The sequence below is a fragment of the Parasteatoda tepidariorum genome, chromosome 8 (assembly GCF_982258835.1).
Source record: "Parasteatoda tepidariorum strain Cologne lab strain chromosome 8, Ptep-v5.0, whole genome shotgun sequence".
In the NCBI taxonomy this organism is placed as follows: Eukaryota; Metazoa; Arthropoda; class Arachnida; order Araneae; family Theridiidae; genus Parasteatoda; species Parasteatoda tepidariorum.
In genome coordinates this window covers 5757644-5781960 of record NC_141762.1, presented here as the reverse complement: position 1 = coordinate 5781960, position 24317 = coordinate 5757644, and the positions used below count along the sequence as shown (strand labels likewise).

Sequence of the window (24317 nt, the reverse complement as noted above, 5' to 3'; positions counted from 1 at the left end):
ATTGTTAGGAAACATACGAATACTAAATTTTAGAATTTAAGAGCAAATTTGTTTCTATTGTTAATATTATTGAGATAAAATTAAATTAATCTATTTATAAATTTTTAGATAGTTATGAATACATTCTGTTATGTGATCCAACTATACTTTGCTTTAGGAAATCGAAACATTAACTTTAAAAAATGAAACTGAATATCCAAAATAATTAAGATAAAAATTTCAATTTCAATTGTATTTTTATATATTTATTTTTCAAATTTTCCATTAAAATTTTACTCGGCATTTTTGTGTTCCTTTTACACTTTTTCTAAGAACTGAATAAGGCGAAAAAATTGCCCACTTGCTTTAAGTTATAATTTTAATATCTAACATTAATTTCTGTATTTTGTGATTGTAATTTGATTTTAAAAAATTAAAAGTATAGATAAAAACTTAGTTGCTTAAAAATGACGTAATATAGAATTTTGTAATTTCATTTTTAATTTAGTCGTTGACATTTCTTAATGTTAGATAATTTTTTTAAATATAGGAGATGAAAAAAAGTAAATCAAGAAAAAAACCTGCCCGAGTGAAAAGTTTACTAAAATTTTACTTTGCCGTTTGGAAGAAAGATTTTATGGGTCGTAAGCACAAGATATGCAAAAAATTGAAATTGCGTATCATTTAAAAAATGCCACCGAGGCCAATTTCTACCCATATTTACCATGTATTTTAAAATGCAAAACAAAAACTATCTACCATTTTGTTTTTAAATCATTTTAGGGTAAATGGTGTAGTTCAGCTAAAAATATGTCTTGAAATTTCAAAAAATATTGTTTTTCCAGTTTATTGTTATTACTGACCCTTTTTTTAATAACTGTCCTCGTCCACAAAAATAAATTTAAGAGTAACAAACAAGAATTTTGGGATTAAAATATTATGTGTTTGCTTTCAAATGTGGCCTCACTTAAAGTTATAAAAAAATATGCGTACTACAAAGATGTTTTTGCAATAAAAAAAGTCAAAATTCATAGTATTTCCTTAAAGTTGTAGATACAATCTTTAAAAAAAAAGTAATTAAATTTTGAATTAAATATTATTTAAAATGTTTTTTTATATTTACTTATTAATCATGAGAACAATTAATATTTACTTCTTATGTTTCTTAAGTGAGAGGACAGTAATGATATTTTTACATGAACTCTCATTAATTCTTATTTCTAAAGTTTTTTAAATGCCGGTCTTTGATTTGGATGGTCTTTATGTAAAACTGATCAACATTATGTTAGTTATGTGAAGAATTTTTCCTAATTGTCAAAAGTAAAAGTTTACTTTTTGAGAAATCACCCATAAAAATAATTTAAATTTTACTGTTTTTTTTTTAATATTCATTTTATTTCATTGTTACTTATTAGTTACAGCACTAGAGATGAGTTCGGGCTCACCTTTGTAATTTCGAGCCCGCCTGAGTCCGAAGAATTTTAATCCCAAAACACCCGAGCCCGAAATATGCATCGGGTAATTTATTCTGTGCTTAGTATGGGAATAACTAATCTTTAGAAAAAATGTACATTAATATATGAAAAAAGGGACCGGGATAGCCTGGTTGGTATGGCGCTATCCAGCCGGCCGAAGACTCTCCGCGTAGTAAATGCTAACTTGTGCACGTTAAATCTGTAGGGTCACAAAGTCCTCCGCTTTACCATAAACAATTTATACCTCTGAGGTACTGAATTGGATATTGATCGTTTTCTGGTTCGGGTCAAAATTACGATCTGTAAATGTATAAACGAGCCCACCCTGTAAACGGGTGTGACGTACGGGTGTGGCAGAAGTCAAATTCTTGGCCATAGAGGGAGCCACTGGCAAACAAGAACAATAGCATAACTGGCCTTACTACGACAACAACAACAATAAATGAAAATTACATTATTAAATATTAATAATATTCAAAATACATGTGATATTAATTAAAAAAGTAAAAGAATTGTTCTACGTTTCTGTTTACCCTTTCTATTCAAACGTACTTTTACGTACAAAAACTGCGATATACTTAGAGGCTCTGAATCTGCTCGCTAACGCTCGCCAACCCCTAATGGAAGCTTTTTTCATGTTATTCTCGACACATTGAATATTACTTTTTACTATCAGGCTAAATATAATCTCTCATAGTGTCGTCGAATCGTTATAAGTTCACCCGTGACCTTCTCGTTCAATCTCGAAGATCACACTTCACCACACTTATTATAACTGCATTTTGTTCACATCGACCGGTCAAGGAAGAATGCCCAACGCTCTATATAGTACAGATGGAAACTCCAAAATGACTGAAACAAAAATGCTTTTTTTTTTTTAAATCTTAAGGTAAATATCTTAAACTTAAGCCTCATAAAACAAAAGTTATCAACAGAAGTAACAGATCTCTCACTTTTTATACCTTACATATTTCACATTTTTTTATACTTAATAACTGGAGCAAACGTTTGCTTAAAAATAGTAAAAAAGTTCATCAAAATTTTATCTTAAAGTTCGTGAAAATTTAATCTATATTAAAGTTCATGAAAACTTTTTTAATAAACGACCCCGAGTCGACGTTGGTTCCGAGCTCGGGCTAAGCCCATCTCACCTCTGTATAATATGTTGGCAACTGTTTTCCCGCATTAACGCCAATGCGTGCATTTTATCCTATAACTGATAATTAACGAATTTTATCGCGATGTACTTTCAAAAAATATAGACATTTATACTCTATACCGCGATATTTTTCCAAATAAATTTATTGATGTTATTTTTACATCAGCTAATATTTTTGTTACCCAAATAAAATTTATCGCCACTCATCGTAATATCGTATTCAATAATTATATCGTAATATATGAAAATATTTACCCCGACCTGCCCCAATTCAGGGCATACGGGTAAATGTTTATTAAAGCCAAGTAAAAACAGAAAAGAACATAAAAAGCAAAAAGTGCATAAAATACAAGAGTCATATGCCAACAGCTGGGAGGGCCGCCATATAGTGCTTAAAGCCGACGACCCACCCTTATACTGAGCCAAATTACAATAGTATTGAAGACCCCAACAAAGTTACAGAGAATACAGTATGTGTTACAATACATAATTAGTAGTTACAAGATATAAACATCTAAAATAAAACAAGACAATTAAAAATATGAATACAATAAATAAAAAATAAAAAACTTTCTTCTTTTTTCCCCTCCCGTCTATTTTTGTTGATAAAAACGCTAAAAGCGAATATACAAGTGAGTAAAAACAGCAAGATGAATTAAAATTAGTGTTGAGGAGATAGAACAGAAGACCAACGGAGTCCCCCAGGATGCTCAAGTTTGAAAAATATAAAAGGGGAATGACGCGTTAAAATAGAAGTGGATTGGCAGTTCAGGTATTGAGGGGAGACATCAAGTCAACCTAAGTGTATAGGGTCCATCGGATCGTCCATTGTAATGGTATCTTCTAGTGTGCTTTTAATAATTTCTCTAATGATTTGTTGCTGTTGTTTTGTTCTGCACCACTTTTCGATTGGTTCCCTGATGTTAATATGATTCCCCCGGAGTGTCGAGAATTTAGGACATTCTGCAATTAGATGTTGAACCGTTTGGCTTTTGCCGCAGTATTTTATATCGTAATATATGCGATATTATCGATTTCAGAAGTAATTTTATCGATAGTGATCGCCATATTATAGTATTCGATCATTAAAGTTATCATTAATGATCGCGATTCTATATGTATTGTTATGATTAATGATAACGATATTATCGACACATATGTGTACTATTGATTTCCTGTGAAGCGTGAAAGTCAGAATCTGGCTCCGCTTCTAAATGATGGTGAGAGGGGCGTGGACTTGGCTTTTTGCTCCCTAAAACCGATAAATACCATTTTATTTTTATTATTAAATATAAAAACTGCTTTGGAAAATTCTTTAAAATTTTCCAAATTCTTTCTAAAATAGACAAAAAATTTCTAACCTACTAGGGGGCTTGGTCCCGTGTTCTCTGACTCTCTCACCGATGATTGCTTCGTATTAATTGCTGTTTTTTGGCGTAAAACAGTTGAATGTATTCAACTAGAAATATCTGTACTTAAAAAGAACGCTTGTCCAACACCTCCTAGAAAAGAGTAGGCCTCTGCACGGGTTACCATAAATATCCTTTAGTAGTCCAAACGTAATGACATATATCGTATTTCCAACCACTGCGCAGCTTAGTGCCCCGAACGTAATGACATATTTTTTATTTTTCATCAACTGCGCAGTTAACTTCGTCACATCGGACTACTAAATTGATCCGTGCTGAGGCCTTCATACTTCTAGGAGGTGTTGGCTTGTCTCGCCAATTCCAACGTTTAAATATTTCCCTTATGATACTAATTTCATATTTATAATGACATTATAAATATCAACAAATATAAACATCAACAAATAACACTATGTTAATTTAAACGTAAGTAATCGCTGTTCCAGTAAGGATCTTATTTTCACTTGAGCGGGGGTCTAGTAGGTAATGTCCAAATTATATAGACAGTTTACAGGTGACCTAGGTCATTTGAGAAGCGAATTTAGGTACTTTAGCAGATCACCCTAGCTAAGCTGCACATGAGCAAGATAATCAGTAGAATAGCTGATTTCTACACTTCAGCGATAACATATTATATTTAAACTAGACGCTGACGCTCATCAACCTCGATGATTACTTCGCGATAATTGTTGTTTCTCGGCATTACTAAAGGGAACACTTGTACTTCCAATTCTCAGGTCCAAATATTCCCCATGTGATACTATTAAGATCTATAAGTAAACATCATAAATCATTTTTCTAAGCAATCATTTTTTGAAATAACATTTAAAAGTATAGTATTTTTTACAAATTGGGTGAGTTTACAACAGTAATTTAATATTTTTGCTTACCAAACGGACAATTTTACTTTAAATACAATTTTTACATTCATCGCTTTGTGCATGAAGCTGAAAGTGAAGTTGTAAATCATTTAGCGAATCACTTTAACCATAATTCTTAATAATAAATTAATATAATTTGCACCAAAAAATTATAATTGTAAAAAGCTTAATAATAAGATCAGACTCTGATTTAAATAAATTTATCTTGAAATGTAACGTGGAATTACATTATTCTGCTTATAATAATAATACAAACAATCCTTGTATGACTCGTAATCCAGAAATCGAACGAAATCAAAAAAGTAATAATAACAGAGCAGGTAAGTTTAAATTCTTCTTCTTCATAAGCGCAACAGCCTTTCACAGGCCAAGGCTGACTCGCAGATTTTCCTCCATCTGGCCCTGTCCGGTGCGACGGCCCGCCATCAGTTGACTCCCAATAGCTTGAGGTCCTTTTCAACGTCGTCTATCCATCTTGTAGGTGGTCGTCCCCTACGTCTCGTCCCTTGAATTGTGGAAAAAGTCACTTTTTTGGCAGGGACGGCATCAGAATTTCTGAAGAGGTGGCCCAGCCACCTAATGCGTGATGCTTTAATAGTTCTCACAATGTCGGTCCCACCGAATTTGTCATATTTTTTGTAAATTTCGTGGTTGTAAAGAATTCTCCTTGCGTTATTCTCTTGAAGAGATCCAAAGATTTTCCTCAAAATTTTTCTTTCAAAAATTAACAGTTTTTCCTCCTCTGTTTTGTTTAGGGTCCAGCACTTACTTCCATACGTAACTATAAGCCTGATTAAAGTTTTGTAGATGTTTAACTTTGTCTTCACACTGATGAACTTGGATTTGAGTTGGTTTCTGAGGCTGTAGAAACTTCTGTTAGCCATGAAAATTCTGTTATTTATTTCGATTTTCAGGTTGTTGTGGCTAGAGATCAAGGTTCCTAAGTACTTGAACTGGTTAACAGTTTCAAAAGAGTAAGTCATTATCTCCAGAGGAGATCGATCAGGAGTTTTATTTGTTGCGATCAAAAACTTGGTTTTGTCTGCATTTATAACTAGTCCCATCTCCTTCACCGCACTCTCAAGCGCTACAATAGCGTAAAAAAACGTAAGCAAAAATGACTGAGCGTTTTGTTCTTCCAACTATGTCGATATCATCAGCAAAAGCGAGTAGTTGGACAGTTCTTTGTAAGATTGTTCCATTTGTGTTGATACCAGAGTCTCTAATAGCCTTTTCCTAAGCTATGTTAAATAGCAGGCAAGAAAGGGAATCACCCTGTCTCAGGCCTTTTTCGGTGAAGAATGGTTCAGAGGGAAACAAAATCATTTATATGGGAACAATAACTTAATGACTTATATCAATTTTATGCTGATGACAACCAAAACAATATAAAAATGAATGTGGGAAACTGCCATGTAATTTTCCAGCCAATAAAAATGTATATGACAACAATGGAAAACTGCGACACCATTTTTAGTAAAATTAGAAATTATTCATCGACCGAAAAGAAAATATAATTTCCTAATTATGTCCTAAATGATTTTTGTAGAAGTTTTTTTTTCGGGTGTATTTCAAAAGAATGTGTAAATAAAATATTAACCTTATGTATGCTTTCAATTTAATCAATGTTTAATGACTCAATATCCGTTTGTCGAAACGCAAAATATTCTGCTCAACTCAAATAGTTTTTTTACTTTTGAATGAATATTAAATCATTTGAAGAAGAAAAAAAGTCGCTAACTTTTATTAAACTGAATTTCGCTTTATTTAGAAAGGAGATTTATATTCTAACATACCAAGATTGAATTTCGATTTGAATTGTAAGTAGGGAGACACGCTGCTTTGAAAATTAAATTCTCCGGAGGACGTCCATCTTCTATAAAATATTCATATTCTGATTATCTTTTTTTAATAACAAATAAGCGTAGTTGAATAAAAAGTCATCCTTTTTTAAAAGTGTTTGTATGATTACATATAAATAGAGGAAAGATCTGAACTAGTATTTAAATCAACGAGAGGGATACAATTTAATTTTAGATACATAATTACAGAAATAATTTTTTTTATTTGAAATGTTGCGAAAGAAAAAATAATTATTTCATTATAAATCACGAAGAGGAATATCCAATTCTTGACTTATAAGGGGATATCAACCCGTGCTCAAAAAGTACGACTGTTTTTATTTTTTTAATATATTGAAGTGTATTTAAGTTATTCATTAAAATTTAAAAAAATAATAATAAAATTAGAGAATAATAAATTTCTAAAATTTGCAAAAACCCGTGTATATGAGATTATTTCAGCACCAAAAAAAGGCGGCAAATTTCTTAACAGTGTAAAATCTTCGAGTAACATAAATTTAAATTGTTCAAGGAAGTACTTTTTGTGAAAAACACCATCTAGTTAATAAGCATGTAGTTAATTATTGTGGATTACTATGTAGTTAATAGGATGTTTCTGGGCATTGTGCAGCCATCTAGCGTCAATTTTGAAAACTTGTAAAACCCATATCTGGAAACAGTGCTAAGAAACAGTTTGATATATTTGAAAAATCGTGGCAAAGCACCGTATTTTCCAAAGACCTTCATTTCCATCAGAAATAGAGACTATAAACGCAGTCCCAATTGTTACAAGTAATTTTAAATGAAATCTTTGTTACTGCTTAAAATTTTCTGCGAAGAAATTTAGGGAATACTAGAAAGATGATTAAACTAGAAAAATTGCATTTTTTTATATTTCTTTTAAAATCGCGTTCCTTTCTTAAAGAAAAAAGCATTTAACTGAAGAATATGCCATACAAAAAGTATTTTTAAACATTTTTTATATTCATTTGATAGTTATCAAACTTTTTCGAATGTCATAACATTGTTACTCCATGTTGATCTTCTTAATTCCCTCATTTTGAAAGAAACTGAGATTGTTAACGGATACTTCACAATAATTTTGTCATTAAAACGGACCTTTTACGAAATATTTCATCCTTAAAACGGATCCTTTATAAAATTTGTTACCTTAAAATGAGGACTTTTTACAATATTTTGTTTTTGAAAAATAGACCTTTCACTTATTTAATTTATTTATTTATTTATTATTTCATCATTTATTTATTTATTTACTTGAAAAATGGTGTTAATGACGTTTTTAATTTTAAAGGCATAACTGATTGAAACACAAAGTTTTCGTGTTTATTCATAAAAACAAAGTCCGACTCATGGTAATTTTAGAATCGCAAAATTCGGATTTTTCATAAATTTAATAAACTAGAGTTTTTTACAAAAAATCTGGATTGACCCCTGTTTATACTAAAATTGAAAAAAAGGAGTAAGAGAGAAAAGAAGGCTTGTATTCCCCAAGATGGATCCTTTAAAAAATGCTAAATGAACACCAAACCCAGTAATTACTCCTCATTAATCGTAGTTTTTTTTCTTAATTTCATATGACGATATTTTCCACAGAAACAAAAAAAACATTTTGTTAACAAAATAGGCAATTATTTTATTTTAACGTAAGAAAATTTTGTCAATAGGTTAATCGTTATGAAAAATAGACGATTACCTAGATTTGAAAAATAATCATGTGTACTTTAAAAAAAATTATCCTAAGGAATACAGAGTGTGTAATTTAGTAAGAAGAAATGAACGGAAAAAAAAAATTTTTCGTTTATTAAGAGATTTATAATAAATCATATAAGGAATTGTTTTGATTTCTTTTGTATGAAGTTTTTTTTTCAAAATTTCAAGATAATTGTTATATGTGCTCTCTCACACACACACGTGAAAATACTCTCATACAAGAAAATCGATGTCACTGAAAAAGTACTGCTCCCCTTGGATTTTTATCCTTTAAGAACGGGATAAGAAAAAACTCAGCCAAATCGCTGTTTTCTAAGAATCTCTCAGTAAATGCATCTCTTTGATTAAGAAGAACTTTTTTGGAGGTTTTTCACTTTAATTTCTTTTTTTCTGAAACGATAAAACTTTAAGAGAAGAAGATGTAGTAGAAGTTACTTTTAACGTCTTTTGGATAAGTCACAGAATCTAAAGAAAGCAACCTTTTTTTTTTCATTAAAAGTTTTTACGAAGTACAACTGATTGAAAATATTTAATTATTTTAAATTTGTTCACAGTGCGCAAAATAAAATAAAAAATGACTACCCTGAATTACTTTTGATTTAATAATCGGATCTTCGCGTTCTAGGACTTAAGTTTTGAAGGTTCGTGGGGGTAACCTCAAATATTCTAATTAATTAGTTCAGACCCTATTTTAAGTTACGAATTCAGATATAAAAATGTATTTTCTCTGAATAAAAATACCTTTTTTTCGATAGATTCGGATCACTGACCCTCAAAATATAGCAATCTGCGAAAAATAGGGTCTCTATAGTCAGGAGAGTGGTGCAAACTTTGGACCCCTTAATGTTAATTTAAATTTTTTTTTCTGCGTCTCGATATTTTTTTAAGGGAATTAAGAAAAGTTTCACACAAATAATGGAAGTTGTTCATCCAGCGATAATTCCATCAAAAAATAGTGTCGAAAAAATGTTTAATTGTGAAGTATAAAATTTTTACATCATTTTAAATAATGTCATTTTACGTGTCAAAATACAAAGTTTTAGCAAAATCGTTCGAATAGTTCCTGAAAAATCTAATTTTAAAAACACGGCATCTTTAAAATTCGATTTCTTAGGATCTATTCGACCGATTTCGCTCAAACTTTGTACTTCGGCATGTAAAATTATATTCTTTAAAATTATGTAAGAAACTTTATTCCTTATAATCCAAAGTTTTTCGACTATTATTAATTAATAATAAATAAAAAAATAAAAATAAAAATTTAAAAAAAAAATACTCCTTAAGTCGCTACTAGGCCGGGATATCCAGTTCGGTGGGGTGCCTGGCCCATGTCCAAGAGTTCGTGAGTTGGGTCCCCGCCGGTCGAAGACTCCCCGTGTAGTAAATGGGGACTGATACACGTTAAATCTGTCGAGTCTCAAAGTCCTCCATGTTCCTATAACAAATCAATACCTCTGGGAGTACTGATCCAGGAGTTTCCTTGTCTTCTGGATTAGTTCAAAATGACAAGGATACGGCGTTGAGCATTAGTAGTCGTAAACCCAAAAAATTGGGTCTGCTGTTCAACGGCGGTCATAAAATAAAATACTCCTTAAAAGCTATTTTCTGCACGGAATTATATTTGACTAAACGAATTTTATAATTGTGTGCATAGAGTTTTGAATTCGGTTAAAAAGCTCTCGAGAAATGCGCAAAAAAGAATGAAATTAATATGAAGGGATACAAACTTTGGACCTCTTTCCTCACCAAACTGTGGAAACCATATTTCTCAGATTGCGGCTACCCCCCCCCCTATATTTTGGAGGTGAGAAATAAGGTAGGTTTATTCAGAGAAAGTACGTTTTTATGTTCGATTTCGTAACTTAAAATATCGTCTGCACTAACTCATTAGCATATTTTAGGTCACCCTCTCAAACTTTTAAGATCGAGTCCTAGCATGTGATGGTCTGATCATGAGATCAAAAGTTGTTCAGGGTGGTGCGTGCACTCTGTGCAGTGACATATAGGATAATAACTCAACGCGTAAGAATTTATAACTACAATATATAAATGAAATTTAAAGAATATTTTTAATAACACAATAAGGTAATTTAAAAATTAAATTTTGATATTTTTTTAGTATCTCGTCACTATTTAAAAAGTTATATTTATTTAGAAAAGAATAGATTTATTTAGAAAGGAATAGTTAATTCAGTAAAAAAAAAAGCAAAATGTTTATTTAGAAGGAGTAGAAAATGATTGACAATAGAATTGGTATTTTACTCATGTTTATGTTAAGAAAATAAATTCGGTTAAACAATAAAAAAATGAATTTTTGGTTAAGACAATAAGAAATAATACACTGCTCCGTTGTTTAATATTTATTCTAGATTTGTTCCTAAAGCTCTCAGAAAAAAATTAGTTCGGTAAAGCGAAATAAGTTTTTTTATTCATAAAGTGTGAGAAAGGTTTTCAAATTAAGAAAGGAAAATTGTAAAAATATAGATGTTTACTTAAAATGGTAGTAAAACAATGGATGGTGTTTTCAATGTAAATGTAAACAACAACAATCTCGAGCTCTTGACCTGCTCTACTTTCGGTTAAAAAAGTATACAGCTGCTTACTACAGCTCAATCTGCGATATTTCCAAACAGATAATTTTGTTTTTAATAAAAAAAAATATTTAATATAATTTCTGAGCTCAAATCTGCTGTATTTCATAAGATATCAGTGACATTAAGTAATTGGTTGCTAGATTTAGAAAGAACTCGATTTTTGGCTGTTTTGATTTGACCTCTTTTTCCTTATTTATTGCTGTTCTTGCTGCAAGCCGAGCAAAATAATGCGTAAGTGTTAGGATATTGCTCAAGCATCATTTAGGTTTAAATTTCAAAGTTAACAAGGTAACGATTCTGTTTTTCAAATGACGATTCTTACATCTTGAAAAGACATGAATGACTATTTTTATAACGATTCTTTTTTTTAAAACACAAATAATAAACCAGGTAACAAATACAAGTTTACAAGAAATGCTACTCAAGAGAGTTTCAAAATACCAATGATCACGTGGCTCCAAAATACATCGGAAACAGTATAACCAGGAAGTATGGGCAGTAAAGAGCTCGCAGCGCACCCTGGTGTAGAAAACATCATTCATATAAATATTATATTGATAAGATTTAAATGCTTACTATCGGATGAAAAAAAGGAACAAAAAATAGTCATTCACAAAAATACAAGTCAATTCAGCAAAGCAAAATTTATATTGGATGGGTGTTGAGAATGGTTTGCAATAGAATTAATAGAGAAAAATGTCTTTTGGAAAAAAAGGGAAGATTTCTTATGTTAAAGTTTTAGAATCTACCGATAGAAGCACTGAAGGGTTATTCGCAAAAATCAACTAAAGTGCAAAATTACTCAAAAGCATTTACATATTTTTTTCAATTCCATGCTATGTATTGTCCGAAAATCCAATTGAAACGACTATGTAAATTTGGAAGACTATGTAAATTTTATGAAAATGGGTACCGAAATTTTATGTTCACAATAATTTTTCACATCAGCAGTATGCACAGGACTGGAAAATTAGTTTTATCTGGAAACATGTGAAGACCGAGGGAGAAGAGCGGTTTATGTTTTTGTTGTTGTTGTTACTTTTGCCACTTGCCAATACCAGCAAGGCTGCTTGGAAAATCAAGTGAATTCTTAAGGCATCGGGTGAGTTTCTGTTTTTTCCAGTGGTGCACAGTTCCAAGAATACGACTTCAGTCACACACACACGTCACAGTCCATTTTACAGGAAGGATCCAATCATACTCTATTCATTCATTCACAAATCTTAATATTAGCCTGATCTTAACCAGATAATCTTAACCAGAGAACGATCAATCTCCAGTTCAGTACCTCCAGAGGTATTGATTTGTTATGGGAACTTGGAGGACTTTGTGACCCCGACAGATTTAACCCGCACCAGTCACCATTTAATGCACGGGTATTCTTCGGTCGGTGGGATTCGAACTCACTTTCTCACGGACATGAGCCCAATATCCTAACAAATAGGCTATCCCGTCCCCAATTCATGTCCATAAAAGAGGATTAAAAAAATGATTTTGCCCGTGGCGCGTTTTTCCATAGTACGAAGAATACTATTCTCAAGAGTACAAATGCCAAAAGCGATTAAATAAGTGGTATTGATTTATAAATTTTGCCGATATATAACTCACTGATAAGAAATAAAGGCGAAACCCGATCTTCATTTTCTGTCAATGTCTAAACTTTGAAGCTACCTAATTCCTTAGAACCTACATCTTCACCATAATATTAAAAATTAAATATGTAACTCACCCTATGTTAAAATCGAATTTTAGATTCGCAAGAGGTCAGCGGTTTTTATTAAATTTGAACAACTCTCTACATTTTTCTATGTGCGGCTATAATTTCAGAAATGATCAAATAACTCTTGAAAATATTCTATTGGATTACATACCCATTTAATATCTTTCGAAGAAACCTCCACCTGTCATAATGTGCCACTGTACTTGGGTGTAAAGATTTTAGAAACACCTTTTAAAGTGTTAGCTCGGAATGTTGTTCAATTCTGACATTCTTAATGACTTCGCCATTCTGAAACCATGTTCCTACAGCATATAAATTGACATCATTTTTAGAACAACTTATTAGAATAATATAAAAGTTTTAGAAAAAACTTTGAAGCTCTTCGTAAGCCTGAAAAAAGAAGGATATTTTTATAAATTTTGCAGTGATTGTGATAAATTTAATACATTTTTTTTATCTTGTTGTACTTATTTTAATCTTCATTTTATCATGATACAAATGTAAAATTTCAAAAATTTGCGCTTGTATAGTACAATGTTTATTACTTATTCTATTAAATTAATAATAACTTATGCTGTAAGTATAAGTTGAAAAAGTCATCCAAATTTGATTTCGTTTTTATTTTTTTTTAAACTACATGAATATCGTTTTCGTGGCACAAAAGATTTTTATTACAAAATAGTGCGTTGAAAATAAATCTAAATAGACCTAAAAATAAATGACATTTTCTTGGATTACTCAAAACCAGTCAACCGAATTAAAATTTTGGGGATTCGTAGGGATTCTACTTGCATTGAAAACTATATTTATTGTAAACATTGTGTCAAAATTTGAAGTAAATCGGTTGAAAATTGTACTAGTTAGAGATACAGCAAATAAGGGAAACATAGTTCCGAAGAAATGGCGTTAAATTTTTGTGATCAATAATCCATATACAAAAATGTACAATTGCAAGTAATTCATCAATACTAGGCTCATAAGATGCCATAATTTTAAGCTGTTTTAATTGCTAGTTTAACCTTTTTGTCTAGCCTGTCTACCTTCATATGCTTTTAGAGTAACAGCCTGTAGTCATCTTCATTTTGAGCATATTCTTTAGCTGCTGAGCCTTCATTTATTTCTATTTGTTCCAAAACCCCTTGCAACCTTTTTTAAAAATGATTACGTAACTTACAATTTCAGTTATTTGTATTGAAAGTAGCCATTCAATATTTTTCTTACATAATTTAAACAAATTATTTCAATAAAGTAGTTAAAATGATTGTATTTCACAAAAATATTTTGATAATCCATTTATCAACTGAATTTATCAACTGAGCATGTAAGTTTACTTGTTCATACATGTCACAGCGCATTCTGCGTCGCGTTGACATATTATGCACTAACTTTTACATTTTCACGAAAATCAAATCAATAATTTGGTACAATAATCTTAAAAGGAATAAAAAAATTGCAATAATGTTCTTTGAAAATGTAACTGTGTTGTGTCCCCGTAATGACTTCGAAAACCTTGAACCTTGTTCCTTTTAGTAAATGGTTTAGTTAGATTATTAAACAACTTTTCATTTTAGAGCAATTAGAGAAAATTGTAAAAAATTTTAGAACCAACTTCTAACGTCTTTTTTTTTTAATGTTTTTCAATTTGGGACGTTCTTAATGTCTTCAACATCTTTTAACCTGCATCTTTTTGGTTTAGGGGGTTGTGGAAATGATTCGCCCAACTCTTCAGACATCTCTTGGAACATGCGTACATCTTAACAGAAAAACTTACTAAGGGAACGAGGTTTAAAATTACTGAAGACATTAAAGAATACTTCGTGGAAGGACTTAAAGAGGTGTTTTTAGAACTTTCGCTGCAGAGTACAGAAGAGCAGGTGGTGATTAGTTGGAAACATAAATGCGGATATGTAATTCAGATTATATTTTCAAGAACTGTTATCTCAGCTCTCGGCATTAATTTGCCACACATTGTACTCTGATTTCTTTCTTCTTTTATAACCGTCGTTGAACAGTCCAGCCAATTTTGGGTTTACGACTACTAATAGCCTTGTAAATTTTTACCCCAATCCAGAAGACAAGGAAACTTCAAGAATTAGGTGAAATTTGTCTAATTGGGTGGGGGACTCTTTAATGGAACTAACCCGCATCTGCGTTACACGGAGAGGAAAACGTCCTTCGGTTAGCCTGATGGCAAGGGAACTCCAACCCATAATCCCTCTACCGCTGAGAATATTTTCCGCCTTCACTGAGGTTGGCGCGAGCCGGGTGCGGAATTAGTATCAATCAGCCATCGTTGAGATTCGAACCCGGTTCACCTCATTGGAAGGTGAATGCTCTGTTGGCTCTTGTACTCTGAATTAGGCACTTATCGGTTAAAGTAACCGTTACTTGGCCAATGTTTTTCCCCGTTGTTACATTCAATAATGTTTGTTTATAAATGTTTTCGTTTATAATCTCTTAAAGTTTTCATGTCGCATGTTTAATTAAATGTTAATTTATGTTCAATGTTTATTCTCCCAGTATGCTTGCGTGGAGTGTTTGCACACTCCAGCGTATCAAGTGATACTTCTAAAAATTAAAAAAAACATTCAATAATTATCATTACGTATAATGTTTGCCAAATTATCTTTTCGATGTATTATATTATCGCTAAAGGCACAATATTATCGTACGAGAGAAATGTTTGAATCGATAACGGTCGCGATACTATTGTATTCGATAAGTTTTGTTATAGTTCATAATCGCCATATCTTATATTCCAACGTGTTACATCGGTAGCCTGTGAACTATGTAAAGCAGCGTCGTTCAAACACTAACTTGTGCTTTCATGGCCCGTGTAACTGAGAAGCACTCAGTATTCCAATCCTAATTTGTATTGAAAAGAAAAACTGGTAACAAATGTAATCAAGTTTGTCAAAATAAGTACTTATTTTTGTTTATAGGTGGATCAAAAAGAAGTAGCACGTCCAAAAGAGATCAAACTCACCATTTCACCAGCGAAGGAGTCTTCTCCTGCAAACAGACCATCTGGAGATTCAGCAGAGTCACCCTCATCTCCAGACTTGGTACTCAGCATCCCTTATTTAGGCTGTTTTTCGAAAGCTCCGTCGTAATATAAAATGATGTTATTTTTTAGATTAATATGTTATTTTTATAACTAATTTGAATTTGCAACTGTTACTCATGAGATCAAGTTTAGTCTATCTAAAGTCAACGTGCTTATTTAGAAAATGGCGAAAACGACACTATGGAGAAAAGCCACAGTTTTGTGAAAATGAAAAGCGTTCATAGTCCAATTTTTTAATATTTAAAAATTTACTCCAATGCTGCATTATCTGGGTTCGTAAAAATTTGCAAAAACTGAGAATAAGGCAGTGATTTTGATAGTTTTCATCCAGGGGAAAAAATGTCACCAAATTGGCGATTTTTGAAAAAGTTTAATAACTTTTAAAATATTTAAATTATTTGTCTGTTTTAAAGTCCACTATTAAATATATAGTTTAAAAGCATTGCATAGCTTCAAGTGTAAGGTACTATGGCTTTTCTTTTTTATTTTCCTTGGCGACAGAGCCTCGAAAAACAGCATTAATGCGTTTATAATATTCTCATTTCCTTAGAATTGCTTAAACTAATCCAACTCTAAATGGAGTTTCGAATTAATATGGTTCATTGATATGGTTCTTTAATATGGTTAAACTTTCAATTAATATGGTTCTTTAATATGGTTAATCTTTTAATTAATATGGTTCATTTTGAGACGTTATCAAAATTACAATGAATTTAAACCTTATTTCAGTGCACAAAATAAAAAACGGACTAGCCTGAATAACTTTTGATCTAATGATCGGATCTTCACGCTCCAAAATTCAATCTTAAAGGTTTGACTTATTTTACAAACTTATATAAAAGATGTCAAAAAATTCATTGTTTTCTAAACATAGTGAAATATTTTACAAACTTATATTGACTGCACAGCCAAAGTGGTAAATTGAGCCTTCTCCTTTCAGGACTTGGACCAGGATTCGATTCCCTGTGCTAGAGAATGGATCTCTGTACTTCCCTCAATCGTGGTTTAGTGGTTCCGAATTCACCTTAATATAATGTCTCCGATAATTTCAGTACCCGTGAAATCCGAGCCTCGTTGGGTGGTTGGGGAGCGTGGTGCGAAGGCCGTGTGTTTGCTTCCACCATCACTCTCTGATTTGAATTGCGGTATCGTGCAGTGTTGCCTTCGGATCATCATTAGGAATTAATAACATATTAAAGTAGCGTTGGTTAAACACCGAAACATATTTTAATCCAATATATTTTAAAAAGACAAATACATGTTTATAGCTATATTTTAAGAACTTGTTTAGTTAAGAGACTTTTTTTTTGCAGAGTCCGGATGTGAAGTTTGAAGAGGAAGACATGTGGCTGGTAGAATTTCCTTCCAACCTGAATCTGGCGGCCATCGAAACATCATCAGCGACCACCAAGAAACATCCCAAGATAAGACGTCATTCTAGCGTCGAAGTTGGACTACCCTTCCGATTGGCAGTCCAAAAGACTCAAAATAATTTCCTCTCCCCGAACATTCATTACGAAGATCCACCCTCGCCTCGTCGTTTCAGTGAATCCCAACTAAGGTAATAGTCGAACCAAATTATGATGAGTTGAATCACCCAGTGACTGCTTCTGCTCAGTGTATTATTTATGAGTCATTCCTACTCTAGTAGCCCTAGACCAATAGAACTTCGTATTAGTACGTGTGGACCTGGGAAAGTGCTTTTTTTCTTCCTCCGCCGTCCTAATAGGGTTTTATTTTATTGCCGTCGTCAGTTCTTGAGTTTAAGACTACCAAGTTTCAGCTCCACCGACCAGGAGGAAATGAGGGTTGGTTCCATCAAAAATTCCTCCACGGAGGTAAATTTCTCCCAAAACTTGATCCAGAAGTTCCCATGTCTTCTGGATTGAGCTCAAAATTACAAGGCTACGGAGTTGAAAATCAGTGGTCGTAAACTCAAAATTAGGTCAGCTGTTCAACTACGGTAATAAAATAAAAACTGGTCTATACTAGGTAACTTTCAAGTCGTAGCTAGGAAAAAAGAGAACATTTAAGTTTCAAAAGTCTTTACTAATGATGTAAACAACAATGTAACGCTATACAATACTCATCATTGCATTATAATTGCAGAAAAGAGATACTAAACTATATAATTCGCAAAACAAACGAAGGTAGAAAGCAAAACAATGTTTAAACAATTTATTATTAGAAAAAAACTATCGTAACATTATGTAAAAGATGAATAAAAAGTAAAAGTTTCATTATTTTTTTTTAATTTCAAATCAAGACAAAATTATTAGTTTTAAAGTGTACTCGATGTTTAATAATATTTTTTTTCCGTAACTGGTCCTCTAGAAAGTCCTAACACCACTAAAAGTTTTCAGCGCCTTCTGGGGGCAGCAACACCCACTTTAAGAACTCAAACTCTTGTGTATAGTACCACATCCATTATGTTCAACAGTGACAAAATTATATTGCAGTTTTATTACTGTTTCAGATAAGGACAAAATAAAAACGTTTAACAAGTTATTGAAGTAAAATGTTTGAATCCTCTGAAAGAGTGATAATAGAATAGATATTTTCAAAAACAATTCTATTTTATTTCTTTGTTCGTAAAAGAAATAAAACAGGAGAAAATCTGTATAATGAATTGTTGAATGTCTGAAACTTCTCACATTTGAGGAACAACACCGGTCGGTGTCATTGAAATAATTCTTGCCTTATCCAATTTATTGAACCTCTGAGGCGGATGTTATGGGTCGTTCAACCAAAAGATATGTTCGTGAACATTCCAAAAACAGAGACTCTATTATCTCGATTCTAACCTTTCTGCAACCATTTGTTACCCATTCATCTTGGTTATCCGTTTCACACTAGGGACACTTCTTCAATCGATGAAAATATACCTTTGTACATTTATCTTGTACAAGTTGTCTCTTGCAAGTATATTTTTCACTGAAACAGAACGATGTTACTAATATATAATGTTACTTATATCTTTGTAACACGGTTACAAAGATAAATTAATTTACACCTGTATAATTTATACTACTGGAGAAATTAATTCACGCAATAATGTTTAAAATGGTTTCGAATAAAAAATTGACTTAAACATAAAGAATTATTTAGAAATGTTTATTCATGTTTACATGAGCCATTTTGTTATTCTAAAACATTTTTTTTCGAATGTGTTCCTTTAGTCTTCACCTTTTTATGCCCTTCTTGACAGAGATTATTTAATTATCAAATACTTTCAATTTCGTTAAGTGATTAATGCTCTTTCACTTCCTCTAAGAAATGAAGTGCATCGAAAATAGGGTTCTTTCTTTTGAAATAGCATCACTGTTTCAAGAGTGTCCATTCGCTTGTGAAAGTGTGACCCAAGTGATACATTATCTATCATTCATTAATGGTTAGTTTAAATATTAGTTATGCTTGACACTAAATACGCAATTCTTGTTGACTCACTGTCATTTAAAAGTGCGTTCTTTCACAGACCCTCAAAGATTTGCACCCATCAAATTCGAAAAATGAGTTTCGCTAGAACCCTGTTCGTGTACTACAGTGTTTCCCAAAGTGTGGTACGCGTACCCCCAGGGGTACGGGAACAGTTTAGCGAGGGTACGCGTCCTTATGCGAAATATCTTGCAATAAACGAAAATTTTAAACAAAGCTAGCCATGAAAATTTACGATTACGTATTTTTCTGTTTGCTATTTTTTGCGGAGTTTGCAGTTAATAATTAGTGGTGTCAACAGCCAGTTGTGATTTTTAACTTTTGTGCAATTTTTTTATAGTAAAAAATACACTCATTTTTTTACTAGTGGTACACAGCATTACGAAAAATTTAGAAAGGGTACACAAAAGTCATAAGTTTGGGAAACACTGGTGTACTAAGTTAAAAGTAATTGCCAAGAATCGTTACAAACTACTATTTTTTATATCGCATTACTCACTACATTACCTTTTTAGAAAAAAGTAGCACATTACACTATAAACTACGAAAAAAAGAAGCGACTACAGTAGTTTCACTACTTGTAGTGCGCTACTTCCAACCAAAGTGTATAAACCTAAATAAACCGGTGTGATTAAAACTAATGGCATGAAGAAAAACATTTTTAAATTAGACTTTAATTTGAATTTTAAAACTATTAAAGGCGTTGAAATTTAGTGTTGAAGACGTAATACATTTGTGTGCGCCATCACTTACATGAAGAAAAATAATATTTTATTGACATTAGGTAATGAATCTTGTATTATTTAAGACTAAAATGATAGATGACATAAAAATTTACCCATAAATGTAAAACTTAACAAATATTTTTATTGAAAAAAAACGTTTTCATCACTATCATTTAAAAGTGTTTTCATTAATGATTTAAACCTATAAGGTCTATAACCCATGACCCGACTATCATGTCAGCACTGTGGTCGGAGCGAAATTGTATCGACCAGTTATCGCTAGAATTCGAACCAGGTTCACTTCATTAAAGGCGAACGTTCTCTTCACTTATCTTAATATTTGGATAAAACTACGTATGTGCACCCATAGTGTCTGTAAAGTGTTCACTGTTAACGTTAAAAAAAGTACTATACTCTGTTGCAAGTTTAAAAAAAAACATTATCCCAATGGAGAGAGCCTGTTTGCAAAGTACACTCTAAATGGGTGGCAAACTCCAAGCGCGGACGAATATCAACATCGCCAATTCCTGAAATGACGTAGCATGGCCTTTTTGCGTACAAAAAATAGCACGAACTAAATTTCTGTCCGACGAGTTCAACTTTTAAAAGCTTTTGGATTGCTTTGAAAGCATATTTATACAGTTTGATAGCTAAATAAAATGGTACTATTTGCAGCCTTGGATGATTACTTAAATCCTATACCTCAATATTCTTTTTTTAACTTACAACGGAGTATAAAATAGTTCTCGAGCACACATAGTTACAAAAAACAACTTACGTACTGGAGCGTACAGGATAATATGCAAGACTACGAACTCTCTCTATTGTCTGATGCTAAATCTATTCATTTTTAAAACGTCTCTTCCGAACAAACTAAACAATGCCATATTTACCTGATATTATTCTAAAATTAACACTTGCATCCGATGTCCAGGACGCTTTGACAAGAGGTATTGGAGTTGTAAGAGACATAACTCTTTCTTTTATTATTATTATGGATGTTAACTTACCATCATAATACATTGATATTGCAACGTACAGAAATACATTTATTACTTCTTCCTTAATTTTTTACAGGGCCGATGATGTTCCCATAAACAAATCTTTCGCTGCTAAGGTCAGACGTGTTCTTGCCAAAGTGAAAGTCAATAAAGAAATGGAAGACAAACTGACTTTAGAAAGCGATTCATCCCCCAAAAAATGGCCAAAGAAAGACAGCAAAGCAGGAAGGCGATCTAGCACAGGCTCAGCTAGTGACAAAATGTCTTCGTTCTTTTTTCAGTCAAGACCTTCCGCCTCGTCACAATCCAAACGATCACAGGAGAAGGATACTTCTGGGGACATGAGTGGCAAAACTGCTACAAGGCACGGCAGTGATGGAAGACCTGTCCCTAAAAGAATTCTTCCAACAATTACAGAATCTTGTAGCTTCGACAGCTTGCGAGAATCTCCCCTCATGACTCACATGTCATCTCCTCCGGTAGCTAGCATGCCAAACTTAGAGAACAAGGAATCTCTAAACTATTCCACAACAATTGACATGCCAGATGCAGATGAGCTTTGTATGGTGGAGTTACCTCGAAAATGAATTAGTTTTTTTATCATCCTCTAATCTAATCGAGAAAAACTCAAATATCGAACTTCAGGAAGGAAAAGAATCTTTTAATCGACAACCAGATGAAGATAGTGTTGTATAATGGAGTTACTTCGAAAATGAACCAGTTTTTTATCATTTTATTTTCTCCAGCACCTCGAATGCCAAACTTCAAGAATAGAGAATATTTGATCTGACATGCCAGATGCAGATGAGCTTTGTAAGATGGTGTTACCTCGAAAATGAACCAGTATTTTATATCATTTTATCAGCTCGAATATCGAAATTAAGAACAAAGAATCTTCGAATTAAGATAGCTGATGCGGGTGAGCATTATATAGTTATTTCAGAAGCACATTAGTAACTTCTCATTTCATGTACTTAACTAGCTTGCGAACTTCAAGGTATATTTTTCCTTATCTGTCGAAACTTCCAGATGCAAATTAGTTCCGCACTTCAAAGGTGAAAAAAAAGTTACTTATCGTCTCTTTGGCATAAATAGCTAGAACATCAAACTTGAAGGAATAATAAACATAAATGAATTACCAAATGCAAACAAGCGCTATATTCTAGAGTTGCCTTGGAAAATAAAAGTTATTTATGATCTTATGTACTCGAATAGTTTACGAAACTTGTTAAGGCCTCTTCCATCGTAACTACAGTACAGTAAAGTTACCTCGAAAATTAAAAACTTCTTACTATCTAATCATGTGGATTCGTGTGTCAAATTTTAAAAAACGAAAAATATTTAAAGCTCTTCCCGAATGATTGAGCTGCAATGAAGAGATAAGCATTTGATTAACAAAGAATACTGATCGTCTTCAACACATTTATTTATTCATACTGTCCCAATACTTTCAAAATGAACCAATTATATTTCATCCTTTTCGATATCTTGAACAACAAGAAGGCCAAGCATGGAGATCAAAGGACAGAGGAATTTTTCCAAAAGAATTGATCTACAAGGTGCAAACAAAACTTGTCTGGTAGAACAAGCAAACTTCTTTACTTGAACATAAGATTCAAATGAACAAACCATTACGACGTGACTGTATAGAATTTGCAACTGGTTACTCATTCCACCCAATTGCATAGTCGAACAAAACATATGAACATTCTAAACAGCACTTTTTTCGATTTTCAATACTTTCTAAAGCCTAGCAAAACTATTATATGGGGACAGGGGGTTCTTAACCTGTAAATCACGACTCAAATTCGAAACATTTCAGAAAATAAAAGTTGAGATTTTGATTTTATTTATTTTAAACTGAACGCTTTTTGGTTTTAAAATATGATTTAACAGATATGTGTTACTTCCGCAAGAAGTTATGTAAGGTATAAATCACACAGAACTATTATTTAAAGTTCTTTTAAAAGCTTTTTTGCAAAAAGAAAATAATGTACTTGTATTCATGCTCTGATTGGTTTGAAAATTGTGATTTTTCTATTGTACTTAAGTCAAGGAGCAAAATTCTACGCACGATTGCTTCATCTCTCTATCATATAACCTCACAATTTTGTTGCATTTAATGTCTACTAAATATATGCATTTAAAAATAAATCTTTGGGTAGCTCGGAGTACCTGATTTTGGGTCGCGGTTAAACAAAAAAAGAAGGTTAAGAACCCCTGTTATAAGCATTTCGAAGCAGTACTTCCGATCCACTCTATTTTGATAAAGAGAATATTAATATCCTATCTTACATACTTTTAGCTATATCTATATATGGTAGTTACAGACATTTTTTTTCATCTTAGAATGAAACAAAAAATTCTATGAGAGCTATACGCACAGCCGCACGATCAAAACAATTTATTCAAAAGTACTAAAGTGACAAAAGGATACCAGCAAGTGACGTAGTGTGAGTATCTCGACTCTGATTGGTTGTTGAAACGTGCCACTTTTTTTACATTAGCAACCGTTCTTTCCATTCTATTTCGAGTAAGCCAATCTCGTCAAGTATCAATTCTCGTAAGTGACACATTCGAAATTCATTCGCCAAGATTCTTTCTCAAAAATTTAAATTCTTTCACTGCATATTTATACAAAGACAAGCACGAACCCACGTGGAACATAAACAAACTAATTACGCATCAAAGTATCCAGGTACACAAAACAAAAATGTATCACGGTTACAATAAAATACATAAACAAATAATAAATCTAAATTAAGTAAAGGAGAAAGAATTATATTTCAACTAATTCGAAACGCAATACGGCTAATTAACTTCGCGTTATTTAACATTCTAACTTATGAAGATTAATTTAGCTCAACTTTAATACGTCATTTCACTGATAAAGATTAGCTGGCGCTGACGTCATAGGCCACATGTGTGGGTATCGGAGGTCTTCTTCCTGAAGTGCAAGTACCCAATTAAATCAAGCGCTAAAAAATGCGTGCCTAAAAAATTACTGAACAGAAGTGGAACTTTGAGTAAAGATGGAGAAAAAAAAAGTGATTTTTATGCGGCAGTAGTAAACATATTTTGAGCTTTTTGGCATATTTACTTTATTAGCATATTAACTTTAATTATATTTAATTAGAAAATACAATAAATGTTTGTGATACAGATGTAGATCCAAAAAAATGAAATTGACCGCTATGTTGCACGAACATTAACAATTAATGATTAGCTTCAAGAGACAACGTAGCTTCTGCTTAAAGTTAGCAACATCTTATCAAGTGACTCTAAGAGATTCATGTGACG

The 24317-nt window shown here is 32.2% G+C and overlaps 1 protein-coding gene across 1 annotated transcript in view; it reads left to right on the top strand.

Annotated features, from left to right (window-relative positions):
• Positions 1-24005, top strand: part of LOC107445401 (uncharacterized) — a 223121-nt gene extending 199116 nt beyond the window's left edge. Inside the window, exons 16-18 of the mRNA XM_087149754.1 lie at positions 15732-15854; positions 17170-17417; positions 21094-24005. Of these exons, the coding sequence (XP_087005880.1) occupies positions 15732-15854; positions 17170-17417; positions 21094-21604 (882 nt within the window). The 3' untranslated portion in view covers positions 21605-24005. The remainder of the gene's footprint in view (positions 1-15731; positions 15855-17169; positions 17418-21093) is intronic.
• Positions 24006-24317: the final 312 nt, after the last annotated feature.